At 33.7% G+C, this 15,167-nt stretch overlaps 1 protein-coding gene across 1 annotated transcript; it reads left to right on the top strand.

Moving 5' to 3' along the window:
- Positions 1-12,542: 12,542 nt before the first annotated feature.
- LOC148201527 (uncharacterized) lies at positions 12,543-14,811 on the top strand. Its single transcript, XM_088109423.1, has 3 exons — positions 12,543-13,268; positions 13,556-13,839; positions 13,923-14,811. Exons 1-3 carry the CDS (start codon positions 12,543-12,545, stop codon positions 14,809-14,811), a joined length of 1,899 nt encoding a protein of 632 aa, XP_087965549.1.
- Positions 14,812-15,167: the final 356 nt, after the last annotated feature.

The following is a 15,167-nucleotide window of genomic DNA, read 5'->3' as shown; positions in this document are numbered from 1 at the left end:
CCGATCATTTTTGGACCTTCCGTGCCTCTCGGGTTTCCTAGGGCTGGTCCGCCGTGGGCTGGGTCAGTCTATGGGAGCGTGGGGGCGGTCGATTCACACATACTTTTTCAGCTGCCCCGCACGGATTAGTTCTTCGATCTTATCCTTCAGGGTTACACACTCATCTATGGTGTGATCCATGTTTTTGTGATACATACAGTGTTTATTACCGTCCGCCCCTGGCAGTGTGGGTTGCCTCTTCGGATCCGGGATTAACTCAGCGCTCAAAGCTTCTTGGAAAATCTTCGCCCAGGGGGCATTCAATGGGGTGTATTATTGGAATTGTGGCCCCCGGGGTGCTTCTCTTTGCTTGAATCCCCCGGGCTTCCCAACTTGGCCACCGGATTTCCCCCTGTTCGTTCTTTCTCCCTTGTTCTCGTAACTTTCCTTCTTATACGACAACTTCATTTCCTCCACCCTTATTTTGTTAGTCGCTCTCTCCTGCAGTTCTTCCATGGTCTTGGGCGCCCACCGGCAGACGCTGTCCTTAAACGGTCCAGGCCTGAGGGCGGGAAGGATGTAATGTAAGGAGAGTTCCAGGCTCAAGCCCTTCACTCGTTGGACGATTTTTTGGTAGCGATCCATGAACGTTCTTAAAGTTTCTTCATTTCCCTGTTTCAGGGTGACCAACTCGAAGACGGTCAAGTCTTGAGTACTGTTGCTGGCGAATTATCGATTGAACAAATGCTGCAGTCTAGCGAAATTCTCGATGGAATTGGGAGGGAGTGAGTTAAACCACTCGAGCGCCTCCCCCTCCAATGATAATGAGAACGCTCGACACCAAATGGTATCGTTGCTTGTCCGAAACGCCATTGCGTTCAAAAAGGTTTTGATGTGGGCCTCCGGGTCCGTTGTCCCGTCATATATTTTGAACTAAGGTGGGACGAACTGCTCCGATATCTGGACGTCCATGATTTCCTGGACGAAGGGGAGTAATAGCGTTGACGAGGACTCAGTCTTCACTACCAACTACTTGTCCCCTGCGGCACTCTCTGCGTGCACAGATTTAGCTTTGCTTCCCTCGACCTCCGGCTCTGTGGTTTTCCATGTTTTGTCCGGCCCACTGCTATATTCGGTTTGATCCTCCATGGCAGCCTTGCCTCTCTCCTTGGCCTTCTCTCCTTCCCCCTTTTCTCCCGCACCTTCTCGGGCAAGGCGTGCCAAACACTCGGCCCTGACGGCTATGAGTTCCTCCTCATGACGCTGCTGCATCTCCTCCATCTTCTGCTGTAACACTCAGATCATCTCCACTAGATCGTCCATACTCATGTTTCTCGTGGTCACCATTGGGTTTTGCAAGTATCTCGGCCCCACGGTGGGCGCCAAAGTGTTTCGGTTATTTGGGGCTAAGTCACCAAACTCCTGCACAATCGGTCTTCTAGGAAGAGTTTCGGCAGCGTTCGACGCTCCTCCATAATTGGTCTTCAAGCCGTCCGGTAACGCTCCAAGCTCCGTTGTCCACTCTTCCATCTGGGGGGAACCTATCAAAGATTCTCCGATGCCAAAGTTAGTACAGAAACTGTTGGCGATTCGATGAAATAGTAATGAATATGCAGTAAATGCAACCTGTCTACCACTTACCTCTGACCCGTATTTATAGTTTTCGCTATGAGCTTGGGATTAGTGAAAAGTTAATCATGGTCCAATTCCAGTCCAATAGTTTAATCATTATTTACCTTAATCTCAGTCTTAATGACCCGGTTTAGCGGTTGGCCGGTCTTGCTCTGCCGCTCGTACAATAGACCGTCATTACTCACCTGAGCGGAAGGATGAACGGTCAACATAAGAAACGCCGGTAGTCACATAAGTCTCGGTGATGCTTTCGAACCGCCCGGTCCATATGGTACATTTTCTTTTATAACATGTTATTTATTTCGTTGTCAGACTTGCATGTGAGATATTGTGTATTTATGATTAATATAAGATTATATAAATATATTTTATTTGAGATAAATATCTTAATAATAATTTGGACTTGCTTCATTTTCTCTACTTATTAAATTATCCAAAAATCTAATTATTAAGTTATCTCAAACATTAAGATAAAAGAGAACTAGTTAATTTTAATTGGGTTAAATATGTTTTTAGTCCTTAAACTATTGGCCGTTTCTGGTTTTCGTCCCTCTTTCAAAATAAGGTACAATTTGGTCCTCATTATTTTCGAAACGTTCGTTTTAGTCCTCGGAATTTTGGTTTTAGTCCTCATTTGTTGCTAAATGAGGACCAAATTTTTAAACAGTGTTTAGTTTTCGAGGACTAAAACGAACGTTTCGAAAAGAATGAGGACCAAATTGTACCTTACTTTGAAAGAGGGACGAAAACCAGAAACGACCAATAGTTTAAGGGACTAAAAACATATTTAACCCATTTTAATTAGTTAATTAAATTGATTTAGATAAATGAATTATGTTATGAGGGAAACATTTCAAAATAATGGAAGGTCTCAGTCTATCATGTAACATCCAAATCAGAGTATATTACTTTTAATCGGATATCACAATTTTCGATATGTGTATGTGTCACATTATTGAAAACAGTTTTATACATATGAAACTAGTAATAGTATCACATATTTTATACAAAGATTTATCCTATTGTTGATCTCCTCTACTATATACATAATTGTCTGCTTAACATAGAAAATGATAATAGTAAAAACAAACTAGAAAACAACAATTATAGGTAAACTACCAATATATATATATATATATATATTATAAAATCATATTTAAATAAAAATATCAATTCACACATACTCGTATAACATACATTCTCATTTAATTACTTTTTATAAATATAGATCCAATTATGGAATATTTATGTATTGAGTCAGATGCATATAAACTCATGCACCTATCATGTAATCATTAAATTAAATGTTAATATTAACCTAAATTTACTAGGTCTTAATTTCTTGTCACAAGGTTATTAACTTTTTTCACTTAAACTTCATTCTCTATGAGAGTCTGTGAGTCTAGTAGAGTTAGGATGACTTCACAATATGAATCTCTACTAAATGTGTAACACTAGACTAACCACAATGACATTTTTCTTTAGGAAGGACAATATCCATACAATGCACACATCTCAATACTAATCATTTAACTATTTCAATATGCTTTCAATTTCTTAAAACCATAGTCATTCCATAACATTGATAATTCTCATTAAACTTTCCAAAATTCAAACATACTTCTTATTAAACATCATAAACTCGCTCAGTGAATTCACTTGCTCGCTTAGCAAGTTACTACCAAGGATGTACTTGTTCAATGAATAGGTGACTTGCCTAATGAGTCAAGTTCAAGAATAAAAAACATATAAATTTACCCAACGAAGTTAGACTCGCTCAATGACCAAATATCTCCTACCTCTCTACCATTTTCGAAATTTACTTTCGCTAAATGAGTCATTCACTCGCCTTGTGACTCATGCTTTAGGGGCTTGTTTAAATCAAACTCGCCCTGTAAGCTTTGACTAACCTAGCGATTGATAGGTTGTGAAGCTTTCTGTTATCCTACTTTTAACTCTAGCTCAATTGAGGTTTGGCTTGCCCAACAAATCTGCATAAAATTATAAATGAAATTTATGTATCAAATTATACCATTAGCTCCAATGAGTGTTTTTATTGTCCTAATCAAAACCTATACTAACTCAATTTAAAGTGGATTGTGAGAAGCTAATTGTAACATCCCATAATGTCATACTCGACATTTAATAGATTTTATAAATATTGTAACATTTCTACGTTCGGTCACACGGTAATATATATACTTCACACTTGATAATTCATAGTTGATATATTGTAGCATTACACCACCACTCATAATGAATATAAAGAACTTCATACAAGATACCTATGTGTGTGTGTGTGTATATATATATATATATATATATATATATATGTTTTAAACTCAGAGTGTGAGAGCTTGTGGGATCTGAACACGAGTGAGATCCTCCTTCGAGCGTGTCTAAGAGCTTCTTAGTGAACCCTCTATCAAGTGAGACCCTGCATCTACTTCCGCGTTCGTAAGTTTTTTTTCTCTCTCAACCCTTCTTCTCTTTGTTCAAGCTTTTCTTCTATGTTTTTCTGCTTTACGCTTATTTAGTATTATGTTCATTACTTCTCTTTCCTTTTTCTATTTTTCTTACTCGTTATATATATATATATATATATATATATATATATATATATATTGTCATATTAATGAACACTTTGTCTTAAAACACGAGATATATAGGCTGGAAAACCGTTGTTAATCTTCCTTCGTTTGAAGGTATGAAAGAGACATTCGGGTAGAACAACGCCACGTACCCTAATTAAAACAAACCAAAACAAACTTTTATTTCAACTTAAACAACAATAAAAATATGGACTCTGTGGACTTAGATCTAGTTAGGGTCGGTTGCGAGGACCGTTAAACAAATCTATTTCTGGACATTGAGACTTCAAAGGCTGGACAATGAAAATTAAACTAAAAAGAGAAGAAGCAAAATGGAAAACTTGACTTAAAATGGAAACTTGACTTGAACGTAATAAATCTTTTTACTTTTACTTTACTTTGCGAACAAAAACTTAGAAAAATGGATATCGAAGCCAAGACAGTTTATAAACGATGGCGGTCCACCCCGGAACAAGTTAACATCTTGTTGAATATCTTCAACCATGGGATCATTAATCCTAGTTGAGATCAGATTCGTGAGATTACAGGACGACTCAAGGAGTACGGGGAAATCGGAGAATACAGCGTCTATTGTTGGTTTCAAAACCATGGAAATCGGGTGAAACATCGACGCTTGCCGCAAAACGTCCCTGGTACATCTGAACTTTCATATCCCCTCCTTCCGCCGTTTATGTATGGTAAACTTTCTTTCTTTTTCTTTCTTTATTTATTTATTTATTTCTTCTAATTTTCTTTATTTATCTCTGACTACTATTATTTTTTTTTTGCACTACCGGAGATCCTTCACGGGTAATTCCACAGGCTCCAAGGCTCCTAGATCTCTTTTCCATCCCCCCTATACCTAAAGAAGAAGAGAAAGTTACTCCACCCATGCCGTTTCGCATCAAAGCTCCTTCCACGGAGCTTTCTTTGAGATTGTCGTTCGCCGATCAATAGTCTCCTTAAGGAGACTATTTTTATTTATTTATTATATTTTTTTTGTGGACTGTACTCTTAACGGCCACTTGTGGCCGACACTTGAACATTTTATTTTTATTTATGTACCGTGATCTTTATTTGCTTTGTTTTATATGCTAGTTAATGATTTTTTTTTCTACAGCTCTATAAGATATGTTTGCCTACTTTTCACACGAAGATTAAGGCATCTGATTATACCTATGAGATTCGGACAATACAAAATTGCATCAATTGAAAAATTGTGTAATCCCAATGACTTTATAGACCTGAGTTATTGAAATATATGATATTTGTCATACCATACACCATTATTTTATGAAATTGAAATTACTTTGAAAATAGCTCTCATTTGTATATTCTTCTACTGACACATATCTGTAATTCAAATTTGAACTATAGTAAAACAACTCACATAATAATATTATTAATTCCAGATGATCACACAAGCTATTAGACAAAAATCATTTTTTTAACTCTAAAACATTATAGGATCATAATCAACGATTTAGCACATCACATACCACATATTAGTAATACCACAATCATGAATCAAGAGCAATTAAGAATATATCATTCAAAGTATTTACACAATCAAATACAATTTATACTATCAACCACGCCAAAGAACATATCCATTTAACATTCCATATTACACTAAGCACAAAGAAGAGTACGAAATAAGAAAAAAAACACATACATCATCACCTTCTACTATTTAACACAAAAAGAGAACAGAAAAGATACTCTTTTTTTTTTAACTTTTCTACGCTGATGCTTTCTTAAACTCTTCTTATTCTAACATTTAAATTCGACTTTTATTGTACAACTACTGATATCTCATCCTCTAACTTGGCCTTGAAACATTCTCAAATAAAAATTACGGTTCTAAATTTCAAGACCAAAACTCTGATGTTTTGACTTCCAAGCTCCAACACACTCTATCTACCTATCTTCGAGACAAAACTTGTTTCAAAGGTTTTGATCAAATCTAATGAAGGCATACAGGTCAAATTATCCTTTTACCATTATAAAGCACACAACACTATTAAGAAACAAAATTTGGACCACCACTTTTTCCTATTGAACCTTCAGAATTAAGAAAGGAAATTCATCTTATGAGTGTGCACCCTCATTACTCTTTATCAAGATGTTTTTCTATTCTTAAAACCTTAAGTCGGTTGCACTCATTCTATGATTTAAACTTCGAAAGACATGATAAATCATGTCATCTAGACTCAACTCTTCATGGAAAGGCACACAACCCGCATGTTCTCCTAAGGACGAACTGCTCTGATACCATTAATGTAACATCCCATAATCTCACACTCGACATTTAATAGATTTTATAAATATTGTAACATTTCTACGTTCAGTCACATGGTAATATATATACTTCACACTTGATAATTCATAGTTGATATATCGTAGCATTACACCACCACTCATAATGAATATAAAGAACTTCATACAAGATACCTATGTGTGTGTGTCTATATATATGTGTATATATATATATATATATATATATATATATATATATATATATATATATATATATATATGTTTTAAACTCAGATTTCAACTAAAAACTCATAAATACAACTCGAAGTCTTCTAATTTATTCTTCTATCTCTTCCTTCATTGGCACTGAATCGAACGATATTCCTTCATCTGCTCTCGTATAACGAATTATACGATCATCGCACAAACACAAACACAAACAAGTAGGGGTGAGCTAACATTACACAAATCATTTGTAAAACATGCATAATTACATTGATACACTTAACAAACATCATATAATAATTATGTCATACACCCATATACTATCATACAACAATCGCACCATAGACACTCATCTCATCATACCACAATCCCTAATAGACACTTATCCCACAATATTCTATAGACACTCATCCCACAACACCCAATAGACACTCATCCGGATGATACGTTGATGAGCAGTCACGGGAGGTTATGCACTTGTGATGACTTCTACTTATTCTTACAAATACACTTCCAAAATATTTTATACCATCCACAAGGTTAGTCCTCAACACTATGTCCAAAACTGGCACATAGACCAGGACCTCCTGTCCCTCTCACCACATAATTCATCCTTCTCTACTTGAGATTGGATGATTATTAGAATATCAGGATAACCTCCAACAGCAAGACCCTCAATATCAACATATACACTAATACCATATCATTACAGAATCTCTCCATGAGACTCATATCATGCTCATATTCCTCAACTCATATTATACCATTACAAAATCTGTCCATAATACTCATATCATGTTCAGATGCATAATTTCATATCAACATCAGAAAATACATTCATCACAGAAATCATACAAGATAAATATATTACAAACAAATTAACAATAATAAAATATTACTATAAATGGTCACCGGAGAAGAATCAAATGTTTGACAATCATTAAAATAATCTTAATATATAAAAATTCTTGGGGAAACAAGAAGTTGAATCTGGCAGAGCCGGTTAGACAACTTCTCATCCTTCCAGGAAGATGCAATAAAAATTAAATAGAACAGTAAAAGTTCTGGGGAAACAAGAAGTTGAATCTGGCAGAGCCGGTTAGACAACTTCTCGTCCTTCCAAAAAGACGCAATGAAAATAGATAAAACAATAAAAGTTTTGGGAAAACAAGAAGTTGAATCTGGCAGAGCCGGTTAGAAAACTTCTCATCCTTCCAAAAATACAATATAAATAAATAAGAAAAACAATAAAAGGTATGGGGAATACAAGAAGTTGAATCTGGCAGAGCCGGTTAGACAACTTCTCATCCTTCCAAAAATGCAAAAAGAAACAACTAAATGTTCTGAATAATAATAACGTACAATTAGTATAGCAGAATCAGTATCACGTTTTACAACTATCAAACTTGGATCTTGGCACATAAGCATGTTCTTATTCGAAATTCAAGATCATACAGAAACAAAATACTCCATATTCAAGATTTAAGATAAGACAAAAGCAAAATATTGCATATTCAAGACTCAAGATAATACAAAACGAAATACTCAAGGTTAACTCCCCTTACCTCTATTCCAGACTTAATCTCCTGCTTAGAAGTTGTTCCCCAAAAACTTCCAGAATTTCCCCTTTGCAACTAGAATTTCCTCCAACTCTCTTCTCTCAAAATTTTTCTCAATTTTGGGTGCAAGTTTCAGTCTTCCTCATGCTTGCTATTTATAGGCTAAGATTTGGCACTATTTAGGTTTTTTTTTTTAAATAATATTTTATTATAAATAATATTTAAATCCCATTACAGAAAGTTGTTCCCCCTTAACTCCACTTCTGAAAGTAGTTTTGTCTTTTTATTTATTTATTTATTATTTTTTTAATATTTTATTAAAAATACTATTTTATAAAAATTAATATTTTGACTTCAGCACCAAATGTGTCTTGTTCACCATTCCACTTCTGAAAGGTTCTTTGTCATTTTGCAATCATATTATTATATTTTATATATATATATATATATATATATATATATATATATATATTTTAATTTATTATTATTATTATTTTTAATGGACTTTACACTAATGATACAAACTCATATATCCATCCTTAATGTTTCACAGATCAAATCCAAATTTTAATTCAACAATGTTTAACACATATTAAACTAAATCAAGCAATTTAAAATCAAACAATCCAACCATTCTCTCCAAGATCTAACATACACACAAATGAACAAGGTAACAAACTCTAAAATATATTAGGTAGAAAATCCTCTTACTCAAAGCTGCGTCTTCCGAATTGCACAATACGAAATTCAAAAATATTGATTTTGCACATTCCAAATTGTCAAATGGAATGTAAATTTGCATAATAGATTGTATAATTTAGAATACAAATACACATTCCAAATTGTATAAATCGAAAAGCAAATATGTATTTCCAATTATACAATTCGTAATGCAAAATTACATTCCAAATTTGTAATGTAAATTTGGAAGAAAATCCAGAATGCAAATTACATTATGTACTATTCAATTTATAATACAAATTTAATTTTGGATAGTACAATCCGTAATACAAATTTAAAAGATAATATAGAACGTAGATTACATTATAGATTATATGTTCTGTAATACAAATTTATATTTTTAATTATACAATTCATAATACAAATTTTAAAAACAATCTAAAATATAAATTATATTTCAAATTATACGCTCCATAATATAAATATTGAAGATAATTTGGAATGCAAGTTATATTCCAAATTAGTTTACATTAATAATTTTACAATCCAAACTACAATTTTACATGACAAATTTTACAATGAGATGGACAAGTAGAGGTTGTAAGACGCATGAAAAATATTTACCTTAATAGTAACAATTTTATTACTAGTAGTAATAAATTTCTTTGAGAATGGAAAATATAATAAGTTTATGTAAAAATAAAATGTGGAAAGCTAAATAAGAAATTTTGGTAGCTTAATTGGTAGAAAATTGTGGTGATTTCAAGAACATGAGTTCAAACTCTTTTCTACCTTTTTCTTTAAAAAAATTAAAAATTAAAAAAAATTTAAAAAAAATTAAAATATTGATAGTGGATTAAGAACTCCATGTTTTAAGGCATTATTGAGGAATCCATTATGTAAGTGGTGATTAAGATATTAATATAATAAAATAATATTAAAATAATAAATAATATTAAAAAATTGTTGAATAGTAAAATTTTTGGACTATAAATAACCATGAGAGGGGAGGCTATTTTGCACAATGAGAGGAAGAGTCAAGTGACAAACCTTGAAAAATAGAGAGAAGAAAGAGTTAGGAAGAAATTTTTAGTTGCAAGAAGAGTAGAGGTTTTGGAAGGTTTTTGGGGAAACAAATTCTAAGCAAGAGAAGTCTGAAATAGAGGTAGGGGAGCTAACCTTTCTAAGTTTTTATATTATGATTTAGTATTGTTTTATTATTATTCATGTCTTGAAATTCTGTGTGAATACTGTTAATGCTTACTATATATCTATCTATATTGAATTTCTGTGTTAATATTATATGTTGTTGTTTTGAATCTGTAAATAAGAAATTTGTTAAAACTAGTTGAGGAACACTTTGGCTAAGGAAATACTTGGTACTTAAGTTGTCCATTGTGACGCACCTCTCTTTCCTGGAAGTCTACTCGACAAGCTTTTAACTTAAATCTTGTTGAACAGATTTTGTACTGTTAAAGTATTGTGCAATATATCTTGTTGGAATGAAAATTTTTGATGAATTAATGTTATTTTGGTAGATATGAAATTATGAATTATAATTGTGATGGTAGGATAGAGGAATCTTAAAAACCAGAGTTGGTAAATCCCTGATCATAGAGCAGCCCTGGTCAAATCCAGTAAGTTGTGACTAGTCATATGTACTGGCGTTATGGTGAGTTTGATTCGTCAAACATTTGATTCTTTTTCGGTGACCATTTATGGTGATATTTTAGTATTATTAATTTATTTATACATTCATTTTGTATGATTTTTGTGATGATTGTATTTTATTATATTGGATTTGAATTTATGCATCTGAACATGATATGAGTATTATGGGGAGATTTTGTAATGGTATAATGTGAGTTGAGGAATATGAGCATGGTATGAGTCTCGCGGAGAGATTATGTAATGCCATGGTATGTGTGTATATGTTGATGTTGAGGGTCCTGAAGTTGGAGGTTATCCTGATACTCTAATAATCATCTCGTCTCAAGTAGAGAAGGATGAATTATGTGGTGAGAGGGGCAGGAGGTCATGGTCTATGTGCCGGTTTTGGACATAGTGTTGAGGACTAAGAAGGCATCACAAGTGCGTAACCTCCCGTTGACCGCTCATCAACATATCGTCGGGATAAGTGTCCATTGAGTATTGTGGAATGAGTGTCTATTGGGTATTGTGGAAGGAGTGTCTATTGAGCGTATCAAAGTAATGGATGAGTATCTATGATGCGATTGTTGTATGATGGTATGAGTGTGTCTGACATAGTTATTATATGAGGTTTGTTGAGTGCATCAAAGTAAATATGCATGTTGTATAAATGATTGGTTGCATGTTAGCTCACCCTACTTGTTTGTGTTTGTGTTTGGGTATGTGCGATGATTGTATAATTCGTTATATGGGAGCAGATGAAGGAATGTCGTCTGACTCAGTGCCAATGAAGAAAGAGATAGAAGAATAAAGTAGAAGAGTTCGATCTATACTTATGAATTTGTAGTTGACATCTCAGTTTAAAACATATAGATATATATCAACTATGAATTATCAAGTGAGAGATTATGGGATGTTACCTTAAATGTAATACTACAATACATAAATTATGAATTTTTAAGTGTGAGAATTTGGAATGTTACATAGGTAAACAAGACGGGCTTCTTATACAGATGGAACCAATGGAGGTGCACAATGACGTGAGGAAAACCTGAAATGAAATTAGGATTTTAAATCCTTTTTTAATAAGGGCTAACTAAGTCATTTCAGTGAGATTATAAGATAAGGGGTGTTACTCCCTCCACCACCACAACTTGCTTCCTCCACCACCCCATTCCCCTTTTACCCTTTTCTTTATTTTTTCATTCCTATTTTACCCTTATTAAAATTTTAGGGTTAATATTATTTAAAATCTCACGTGAACATTCATTCTCTTTATCATTCTTCCCTCTTTCTCTTTATTATTTTTCCTAGGTTGTCTCTTACGTTCCATTATCCTTGGGTCGTCTCTCATGTTCCACTTCTTCTTCTCTTTTATAGAATTGTGACATGAGAGTGTGGTGGACTTTGTGTTTAGTAAGATTGAAAGTGGGGAAAGCAATTCATCTTCAGCCGTGAGTGTGGTGGTGCTTCAAGGTGTTGGTTCAGAGGCGTGAAGGTGTGTAATAAAACCCTAAAATATAAACCGTATAATCTTTAAACGTATGTTGACATCCGTCGACGGATGCTCACATCCGTTTAAAGATTACGGTTTATATTTTACAGTTTTTTTATATTGATTTTGAAGATATTTAAATAATATAATTTATATTTTTTGATATATTATTTTTGAATATATGTTGATGTATTTTAATGATGTATTTTTGAGGATCTTTATTCTTATAGTATATATTTAGTTTTTTTTTATTTTGCGCGTTATATATAGTTAGAGTTTTTGTATAATATATATTTTTATATATGACTTTTTGTATTCTTTAATAATTTTATAATTATATAAAAAGTTATTTATTAGTTTAATTATATGAAATATATAATTTTATTATGTTATTATTTTTATATTTGTTTGATTAATTATTAATTATATTAATAAGATTTATTATAATTTTATAGGTGATTATTGTTTAAAATGGATGAATATCTTCATATGGATTCTCAAGTTGGTTCTAGTTTGATATCTGATTTCTCTTCATTCATTGGCAAAGTTGGAGAGGGAGATTTGACAAATAAATTTACCACAAATGAAATATTTCGTTCACGGGAGCACTTAATTGCATGGGTAAGAGGGATTGCTTATGATTTAGGATTTGTTGTGGTAATAGTAAGATCTGATATAGCTACTGGTGTACGGGGAAGAAAAACGTTCGTCATACTTGGATGTGAAAGAGGAGGGAAATATCGAAAATACAAAGCCCATGCGGTGCCTAGTGTATACGGGACTCGTAAATGTGAGTGTCCGTTTAAATTAAAGGGTAAACCAGGTTCAGACGGTGATGGATGGGTGTTGAAGGTGATGTGTGGACATCACAACCATGATTTGGCTGAAACTTTAGTTGGACATCCTTATGCTGGCAGGTTAAATATGAGTGAGCAGTCATTACTGGTTGATATGACAAAGAGTAAAGTTACACCTTCAAATATTTTATTAACCCTCAAACAAAATAATGATCGAAATGTCATAACGATTAAACAAATCTACAACGCAAGACAAGCGTATAAACGATCATTGAGAGGGTCCAGAACTGAACTACAACAACTTATGATGTTGTTGGATCAGGATAAGTACATTCATTGGAGTAGGTGTGCCGACGATTCAAAGGTTGTTACTGACCTGTTTTGGACACATCCTGAAGCGGTGAAATTATTAAACTCATTTAATGTTGTATTTTTTATGGATTCCACATATAAAACAAATAGATATAGATTTCCATTGCTTGAGATTGTGGGCATGACGTCTACAGGGTTAAACTTCTCTGCAACATTTGCTTTCTTGTCTACTAAACGACAGAGAATTTCACATGGGCTTTGGAAAAGCTGAAATGTTTATTTTTAACATCTGAGGGTGGTCCTAAAGTCATTGTCACTGACCGAGACTTGGCTTTGATGAATGCCATTGCAAATGTATTCCCTGAGTCATATTAGATGTTATGTGAGTTCCACATCCTTAAAAATGTTAAAGCTAAATGCAAAATGTTAGTTCATTCTACTGAGGTTTGGGGTGTGTTGATGGATGCATGGCAAAATGTGATGGATTGTAATGATGAGAGCTTATTTGCTGAGTATGTGAATGGTTTTCAATACGCGAGCAGATCATGGCCTTTGTTCTTTGAATATGTGAATCAGACTTGGATTATTCCGTACAGTACATACTTTGTAAAGTTTTGGACGAACAAAGTAATGCATTTAGGGAACACAACCACAAATAGGTATGTTGTAATGTTATTTTATTTATTTGTTTTGTAGATAAATATTTATTTGCACTTGTTGATGATTTTTTTATTTATTTCAGGGTTGAGTCTGCTCATTGGAGTCTGAAGAAAGTTATGGGCAATAGTATGGGTGATTTGTGTTCTTGTTGGGATAATATTCATAACGTTGTTATCCTACAATACAACAAGATTAAGGCGTCATTTGAAAGAAGTATGTTGCTCACGAGTGACCCTTTTAAAGGATACAAATATAAAAAACTTATTGGGCGTGTCTCTCAATATTCATTGGATCTCATTGCTAAGGAATTGGAAAGAGTGCAGCAAATAGGATTGGACTCATCAAAGTGTGGATGCGTATTGAGACGTACATTTGGTGTCCCATGTGCATGTGAATTAGCACGGTATGATGTTGGATTGATCCCTCTGGGTGAATTTCATATCATGTGGCGAAGATTGCATTTCTCAAATGTTGAATTAAATGAAACTGAGCCCGAGTTATCCATTAAAGATGAGTTGAAACAAATACAAGAACGATTCAATGAGGTTGACATTGGAGGTAAAATCACCATCAAGCAAAAGTTACTTGAAATTACTTGTCCTACATTGACATCAATGGTCCCTCCATTACATAAAGTCAAGACAAAGGGTGCTAAAAAAAGTAAAGTTCAACGAAGAGAAAGGTCTACTACGCGGGATCCATCATATTTTGAGTATGTCGATGCCTTTCATTCAACCATAGAATCTTCAACTGTGAAAAGTAAATTACAATCAAAGCCAAATGTAGTGAAGAAAAAGAAAGTTCCAATGATAGACCAGTTTCATTCTATTACTCACCCATTCATTGTGGACGTTGTTGATGTTGTGGCTGATGGTCACTGTGGATATAGATGCATTGCTGCCTCGTTGGGACTTGGAGAAGATTCATGGCCCGTTATCAGAAATGATTTGTACAAAGAACTTAGTCAATGACGTGATGAATACGCAAGCCTAGTAGGAGGGTATGATAGACTAGAAGAACTGAGGAACTCTTTGTTGATTATGAAGTCACAGTCGACGGTAAGTGTTTCCTGTTTTATGTATTTTATTTATTATAATTATTTTATCTAACAACTTGTTTTATTCATAACAGGTTAACATGAATAAGTGGATGACATTACCGGACATTGGTTATGCAATTGCTAACCGATATAATCACTACAAGAAAAAGTTGAATTACATACAACCAAAATCCGTATATAAGACCCAAAATCCGTATATAACACTTAGTTACATACGACTTATATACGGACAAAAATCCGTATATAAAATCATCGTAGCTAAATTAT

This window comes from Vigna umbellata, chromosome 3 (genome assembly GCF_029865625.1).
Source record: "Vigna umbellata cultivar VRB3 chromosome 3, Vumbellata_1.0, whole genome shotgun sequence".
Taxonomy (NCBI): Eukaryota; Viridiplantae; Streptophyta; class Magnoliopsida; order Fabales; family Fabaceae; genus Vigna; species Vigna umbellata.
This window is presented reverse-complemented; position numbering and strand designations above follow the sequence as displayed.